Below are 8473 nucleotides of genomic sequence, written 5' to 3' on the forward strand. Positions count from 1 at the left end.
TCCAGGTCAGTTTGGTATTGTCTAAATCCGCCAATTTGCTTTCCTTCCATGCATGACAATAAGTCTAGCAAACTTTTGTTTTTGTATGAATTAATTTAAATAATTATTTTCAAATTTCAATTCATACTTATATGGAATAAAAAATATTTTGCATTATTGTTTTTTATTTAATCTCCCCTTATTTAATTTTAAAACTAATTGTTCATTAAAAGCCCTAATTTTTAGATATAGATTTTTCATGTTTTAAAATTAAGTACCTTTCTTAGATACCCCATCTCATTCCCTCTAAATTCTTGGATTAAAAAAAATATGTAACACTTTCTAGTTATGCTTCTTCAACAGATCAGATTGGAAAAGCCATTAAATCTTAGAGGACTTAAGTATCACATAGATAAATCTTTGAAGATAGTTTGAATTCTCACATCTCAAAGCTCTCATCATGATGAGTCCAGTTCATGACATCTTGATCAATTTGTAGTGTTTACGATCATATGTGATCCCAATATATTACAACAGCACTATTTATATTTAACTCTACATATCTCTACATTTATATTTTAAATTGGATTATAAATTTTGGAATATTAATAATTATTATAAAAGTTAATAATATGCTGATAATGATAATTTATAATTGTATGGTAATATAAAATATTTTTAAACAAGTAAACTTTTTTATTATACATTATTTATAATTCATTTATAGAGAATGATGCAAATATGTAGAATAAAATTATTATGATGATGATCAAGTTATATGTTTTTTTAAACAAATCTACAGCAGAGGATTTATATATGAGAAAATATCCGTGTAATAATAATAAAAAACGGAATCTTCATCACCAACGTCACATTACAATTATAAAAATCAAGATTGATATCTGTCAACTGAGCTAAAATTGAATACCAGAAAGGCTGGGTTTGAACACACAATTAAATCAAGCAAGCCAATATTAACCTAATAAACAAAACGCCCCATCTTCATTTTCCCACACATATTTATATTTTTCTACACAAAACTACGGGATTTGGACCGATCTATCTGTTGTCATGTGATCATTTGGTTTGAAAGCGTGACATTTCAAAATTGGTTCCCCCTTTGAAAATTCTACGTGTGAAGAGACAAGAGACAGCACATTACAACAACTTGAGACTCTCATCTGATATGAAAAATTGTTACAGGAACATCAATTATATTATTTAACACCTAGAAAAAAAAATATGAATATGATAATATTTATAATGTGATAAAAAAATAAGAAGTATTACTGAAATATATGAAATTAAAATTCATGTGTCACTGTTTAATCTTATGCATCCTTCTCACCTTTTCACGTCTACAGCATAAACCAGAAAAGAAAATTCAACTCCCAAAAAAAAAGGAAAAGAAAAAGGCATGTAATTCCACGAAATTTCTAATAACAAATTGACAATCATTTTGTTTTTGCACTTCATTGATGTGTTGCAGTATTGTATTGTATTATCCAGCTTTTCCAATCCAATCTCTTTACAAACCAACCCTCAATAATAATCACACAACACACTAGCACACACTACTCTTCATAACTACCATTAACACACACCCCTACCTTTTTCAGAAAAACACTTACACAGTTACACAGTCTTCTTCATTCTTCACCACCACCTCTCTCTCTATATATATATTTCAAACGCGTCCATTAATATCTTTCGGTGAGTTAGAAACAAACTTAGCCTCGTGGCAGTTGGGGGCATTATTAATGCACTATCCATTCTCTTCACATCCCATTTAATGTTTGGTTGCACAAACCTCACCTCAATTCCAAAACCACCACCCCTTTTGGTCATGTAAAACACACCACAACATTATACTCAGTCTCACAAACATACAATACAATACAACCTTAATCATGCCAAAGCCTGTGTTTCATTTCATCCACGCAGCTCGTGCGAGGAAATTAAAACAACAGAGACATTCCTCCGAACTCAGACATTAATGGATCCGTTCCGTGGATTGTGTCTGAATTCAGAAGAGACAGCAGAACAGCATCATGTGCAGGTAATAAAAAAGTGAAGAAAAAAATCAAAAAGAAAAATAAAATTCTGAGGTATGTCAATTTTGCTGAATTGAACTAAACTGATGCATGCAGATGAAGTAAAGTGAAGTTCAATTTACAATCGAGCACCTGGATCAACTAGTACAAGATTGTTCCGGTTCTAGCTTAACTAGTAGTCTCAAATTCAAGTCCTGGTATCCAGCTGTATTTTTCGTTAAATACTTAAAGGAAGAATTTTTTACTGTTTATAGTAGTTCTATCCGACCCGAACAAGATTGTGTACTGTAAGAATATATTTGTTTGTGTACAAAAAAAGTGAAGTTGAGTTTGTGAGAGTGAGTTTTAGCATTCATGGGAATGGGAGGAATTGCAGTGAGCGTGGTTACAGTGTTGTTGTTGATGATTGGATTAACAATGGGAATGAGTTTGAGTTCGAGAACAGAATGGTTTGCGTTAAGGGAGCTTCGACAATCGTTGGAGATTAGGGCAAAGTATTGGCCAATAAAAGCCGAACCGTGCGGGAACTGGACCGGGGTTCAGTGTCGGAACGGTCGAGTTGTGGGTATAAACGTGTCAGGTTTGAGGAGAACAAGGTGGGGTAGGCTTAACCCAAGTTTTGAAGTGGATTCTCTAGTGAATTTCACACTCTTAGAAACGTTTAATGCTTCTGGGTTTAAGCTTAATGGGTCTATTCCTGAGTGGTTGGGTGAGAGACTTGGTGTGTTGGAGGAGCTTGACCTTAGCCTTTGTTCTATAAAGGGTTCAATTCCTGATTCAATTGGGAGGTTGAGTAAGTTGAAAGTTTTGTTGCTTTCAGGGAATTTTCTCACTGGTAGAATGCCTTCGACCCTTGGGAACCTCACAAGGCTTTCTGTTCTTGATCTCTCTGGCAACTCTCTTTCATGGCCTGTGCCTGATTCTGTGTCTAAACTTGGGAACCTCTCAAGGCTTGATCTTTCTTATAATTTCTTGTCTGGGTCTGTTCCACCTGAACTGGGTGCCCTTTCGAGTCTTCAATTTTTGAACCTTTCTGGGAATTCTTTTACTGGGTCGGTTCCCTCTCAACTGGGTAACCTTTCCAAGTTGGTTGAGGTTGATCTTAGTATGAATTTTCTGTCGAGGTCATTGTCGGGTGGTTTGTTTTCTTCTGTGGTTTTGGCCCTCGAGGTTCTCATTCTCAGAGGGAATTTGTTAGATGGTGTTCTTCCTGCTAATTTGAGGTCAATGCCTAGGTTGCACTTTCTTGATGTGTCCAGTAACAACCTCACTGGGACACTGCCGAATTTTGCCGATTGGAATGTTAGCTCTGCTGGTGTTGTGTTCAATCTGTCAAACAATATGTTCTATGGACTTCTGAATACTTCACTTGACAGGTTTAAAATGATTGATTTATCAAGTAATTTTTTGGAAGGTGAGGTGCTAGGTGGTGGTGGTGGTGTTAGTAATGTTGATCTAGATAGAAATTGCCTACAGAGGATTCCAAACCAGAGGAATTTGGAAGATTGTAGAATGTTTTATGATAAAAGAAATTTATCCTCTGCATTCCCAGAATCTGAGTCCAGAAGCCGCAGACGGGTGATATTCATGCTGGTAGGAATATTTGGTGGGCTTGGCTTTATTGTGCTGCTGGCATTGGTCCTCATGCTTGTTCTAAAACAATGTCACAATCGGAAAAGCTTGGAAGTTCCAAGGGAGACCAAAGATGGGGGGGCTGTTGAAGAAGGGGAAAGTCCTATACCTCCGAAAGATATTGACTTTGTGACTGGTGTGGGAGAAGCATATAGTTTTGAGCAAATGCTCCGTTTGACTGGCAATTTCGCTGAATCAAATGTCATAAAGCATGGTCATTCTGGGGACCTCTTCTTGGGAGTCTTGGAAGGTGGAGCAACTGTGGTTGTCAAAAAGGTAGATTTGAATTTATTTAAGAGAGAATCGTATGTTGTGGAATTGGGACTATTAAGTAAGGTTCCACATGCAAGATTGGTTCCAATCCTGGGCCACTGCTTGGACAATGAAAATGAGAAATGCATAGTTTACAAGTACATGCCAAATCGAGATTTAGCTACTTCCTTGCACAGAGTCACTGGTTCAGATGGTAAAATACAGTCCCTGGATTGGATCACGAGATTGAAAATTGCGATAGGAGCTGCTGAAGGCATAGCTTACCTACATGAGTGCAGCCCTCCCCTTGTCCACAGGTAATACCAAATGCATCACGAATTGTTAGGGTTCTCTTACTATGAATAGAAAAATATGATTAGCCACGAAATTGAATTTGTCAGAAAAAATTGATTGAATTTATGTTGTCAAAATATGTTGGATTCTCATTTTCTTTTACATGGTGCCTTTGTGATATTAGAATGGCATATTTCTATGTTAGAAATAGAATTTCGAAGTTGACTGATATATTGGCATAAAATAAATAAACATGCTCTGGTCTCTTATATTGTTTTTTGCATGGCTTATTGTATTGCATTAAATTGTAAGTTCATTATCACTGTTAACAATGTGTAAAGTGAGGAGGTTTGAAAGAACTTTTGCAGATTTGCAAATTACTGAAATTTTAGTCTTGATTTTTGAAGAGATATCCAAGCTAGCAGTATACTACTTGATGATAAATTTGAAGTGCGACTAGGAAGTTTGAGTGAGGTTACTGCCCAAGGAGATCTTCAACAAGGAGTCATCTCAAGGGTTTTCAGCAAGCCACCGTAAGTTTTGAATTCATAAAGCATAACTGTTTTATAACAAATGAAAATGAAAGAGATACTAAGATGATTTGTAAACATACTGAAGCTTTTAATGGTTGTAATATACTGGCAAGAAAATGATTTGATCATACCTATAAGCTAGAAAGAATGACTTAGTAGATCTATTACTTATCTTTGTTAGAATTAGTATAATTAGTATAATTGTTGCTTCTCTTTTTCTAGTGCATATTTGAGTATAGATAGTCATTTGAGCTATTTGTATATATTCGTAAGTCACTAAAATTGATGTATCTCTAATTAATTGATTGTAGATAAAAAGATTGCATTCTTATTGATATGGATGCTTCTTGTAATCAAGTGACACAAAAAGCACTAGCAAACAGAGCTGTCACTGCATGTTGATTTTGTTGATATTTAAATTCATTCTCCTGTTCATATTTATATTCAGAAAAGGTTGTAACTAACTGTTTATTTTTTTGTGGTTTTGCAGATCTTCTAATCAAGCCGATTCTGGTGAGTAAATTGGTTTCGCATTGTCTATTTAATTTTTAACCCGATTGTTAATCCATGCATCCATTCATTTAATGGCCAGACATATCTAAGGTCTAGACCTAGATATAAAAAGCAAGATCTATTTTATGGAAGATACTTCAGTGCAGCAGTCCACTAAACATTAGCAATCTGCTAGACTGCTTCATATGTTAGTACATAGAAAGGACATGCATACTTACATATTGGCATCAAGATTTATGATCTTTTTGCTGTTTAAAACTGTTACAAGAGAAATCCTGAACATTTTCTTTTTCTGTTGTGCTAATGAACAGGTAAATCACCAGTGACATGCACCTATGATGTCTACTGTTTTGGGAAGATTTTACTTGAGCTCATTACCGGTAACATTGAAGTCAGCAAGTCAGATGATGCCACTACAAAGGAGTGGTTAGAGCAAACCTTGCCTTACATCACTATATACGATAAAGAACGGGTGACTAAGATTATTGACCCATCATTGATCGTGGATGAGGACCTATTGGAAGAGGTATGGGCTATGGCAATTGTGGCCAATGCATGCTTGAAACCCAAGCCTTCCAAACGTCCTCCTATGAGACATGTCCTGAAAGCATTGGAAAATCCATTGAAGATTGTGAGAGAAGAAAATACTAGCTCAGCAAGGTTGAGAACAAACTCTTCTAGGAAATCTTGGAGCACTGCATTCTTTGGTAGCTGGAGGCACAGCTCATCAGACAGTGTTGTTGCCACAAACAAAGAGGGTTCAAATGACACTAAAAAATCAGGAAAAGTAGGTTCTCAAAGTAGTGGAAATGATCACTCTTCTTCCAATAAAAGATCGTCCAATGAAATTTTCCCTGAACCATTGGAAATACAAGATGTGGAGACAGGAGTGACAAGATAACCACTTGTGAAATGGGTTTGGTTATTCTTTAGTCTGTGAGATTTTTTTACCACTTTCTCGGATAATTGGTGGTGCCATAGCAATTGCTTGTTATTAGCACGTCAGACTCCACCCAGCATCCATTATGGTCCATATTGAAGCAACGGAGTACCATAATACTGCTATTGATAGCTTTTGCTTTCCAAAGCTTAGATTAAGCAGTACAGATTGAAATGCCTGGTATGAGAGCTCCAAAAAAACTGAATAATTTTACTCATTCAATAGATTGTTTGAAACACACAGCCCTCTCTTAGGTTAAAAGTGTGTGACAAAATGAAAAATAATGAAAGGGTTTTCATTTTAATGAGTAATTGTAAGGGGGAAAAACGTTGTTACTCAGCTTTTCTTTGGTAGGTTATATGTATTTAGCATTGTAAATCTTCTTGAGCTCTGTAGCATTTGCCCTAATCTTGAGTGTTGAAAGTTAATCTTTTTGCGCTTAAGAAAAACACAAAATGGTTAATTGGTTGAGTTAGTTAAGTTTATTAGTTAGTTCTTTAGCATGTGTCATTAGTTAGTACTAGATTGATTGGTTGGAAGTCATGTGCTACTAGAGGTTCTCTGTGTAAGTTCATGATGTGATTATTGAAACACAACTTTTACAATTCAGTAATTCTACTTTTGTTTTAAAAAGATTTGTCGTTCTACACAAATTCTCATCATATCTGCCGTGTTTCTCAGCACAAAGTCCTCTAGGATTCCGTCACAAATGCTACAACGTGTGAATTTGCTATTGATGAATTATTAGAGTGAGATTCATAAATACTTCATCAAACTTGTTTGTTTTAGATTGATTTTATAAATGAACTAAGTTCAAATTTTGTAGGATTTAACAGTAAAAATTGTGAATAACTGGCGCACCCCAACATTCTTTTATTCTTTTTAACTTTTATATCTTCCTCTATCATCAAAAGATCTAGTTTAATATTTTTTTTTTCAAAAAAAACTTTACTAATATATTTGATAAATAAAAAATAATGAATTATTATAAATTATAAAAAAAACTACTAATAAAGTGCGATTAACAAGATGACTTGTGATGCTCCCGTGCACAAAATGTTTTGGCAAGTAGATTTGATTGGTTTAACTTATTGCTATTTAGTACCTCAAATCTCAAAACGTGATATTCTGAGAGAGACCGGGTTAAATTTCAGAGACAAGCGTCGTCTTCCTCAACCATGTTTCTTATAAGTCATCCTGGCGTGAAGTATAAAGTAATTAAAATTAAGATTAAAGGATATTAACACAGAAAACTTAAGACAAATATTTTTAAAAATATGTATGAAAGTAAGTATTTAATAATGATGTGATTACATGTAAAAAAAAAATCATGTTGAAGAATGAGAATATAAATTTATAATCATAACCTAATAAATTCGTTAGAGCCTGGAAGGAACGAAACAAGTTCTTTGAGCCGAAAACTGGTTGAGTAAGCTTCCATTCGCACCCAAAGATGTAAAACACCTCTTGATTCTTGATAAATTTGGCATACCTTAAAATTCGTTCTTTTAGACTTATTCATGGGTTTATTAAGTTGCTAACAAATAAAACATGTAAACTACTTGCTAGTATGCCTCACATTAGCTAACCACTGCAATTATAGCCAAGTAAAACGTGTAACTACTGCTTTGTAAGGCCATTGAATTCCGTAAAGTATCTAACAAAACTAATATTAAAATTCAATAAGTATCTATTTTGCACCTTATTGACAGATTTTGAAAACCTCGAAATGTTACTATCACTATTCACCAACAACCATATATGCCCCCAAAAAAAGAGAAGGGGTGCAGAACAAAGCACACAGTAGCAGAGTTCAGCTTTCAAAAATGCTAAATTCATGCTGCATAAAATCTTCACTGGGTCTGTAGTATTTGTCTGAAGAGAACAATGCCAAGTTAGATACTTGGCTAGTATAAAGGCACGCAAATCGCTCAACCTGCATCATTAAACGAATTACCATTCACTGAGATCAATTTTGTACTTATGATTTGGAAAGTGGAAAAAAAATGCAATCATTTTCACAAGCTTCTAAATGAGGGGGAAAAGGGCTATAATAATATGCATAATTTACCAACATGTTCTTTACACATTGGTATCATATTAAGGCATCATTTGGCAAGAGTTAGTCTGCTATCTAACACCAAAGCAATGACTGGAAAAAAAAAATACAACTGAAAGTGCAGTTTCCTGTTGCTACGGTGATTCTGTACAGTTTCAAAGGAAGTCAAATTTTACCTGATGTGCAAAGCGAGAGTTCTGATAACTAGTCTTCATCA

At 34.7% G+C, this 8473-nt stretch overlaps 1 protein-coding gene across 1 annotated transcript; it reads left to right on the plus strand.

The window, feature by feature from the left end:
* The first annotated feature begins 1451 nt into the window (after positions 1-1451).
* LOC114385150 (probable LRR receptor-like serine/threonine-protein kinase At2g16250) lies at positions 1452-6830 on the plus strand. The gene is made up of 5 exons (XM_028345145.1): positions 1452-2038; positions 2130-4234; positions 4619-4744; positions 5235-5257; positions 5569-6830. The coding sequence occupies exons 2-5, from the start codon at positions 2388-2390 to the stop codon at positions 6156-6158; spliced, it is 2586 nt and encodes an 861-aa protein (XP_028200946.1). The 5' UTR covers positions 1452-2038; positions 2130-2387; the 3' UTR covers positions 6159-6830.
* Positions 6831-8473: the final 1643 nt, after the last annotated feature.

This window comes from Glycine soja, chromosome 14 (assembly GCF_004193775.1).
Source record: "Glycine soja cultivar W05 chromosome 14, ASM419377v2, whole genome shotgun sequence".
NCBI lineage: Eukaryota > Viridiplantae > Streptophyta > Magnoliopsida > Fabales > Fabaceae > Glycine > Glycine soja.

Excerpts from the sequence above, each read along its gene's own strand:
- LOC114385150 (XM_028345145.1), top strand. The coding sequence starts at position 2,388 with ATGGGAATGGGAGGAATTGCAGTGAGCGTGGTTACAGTGTTGTTGTTG. Across the intron at positions 4,745-5,234 it reads AGGGTTTTCAGCAAGCCACC|ATCTTCTAATCAAGCCGATT; the intron begins GTAAGTTTTGAA and ends GTGGTTTTGCAG. Across the intron at positions 5,258-5,568 it reads TTCTAATCAAGCCGATTCTG|GTAAATCACCAGTGACATGC; the intron begins GTGAGTAAATTG and ends GCTAATGAACAG.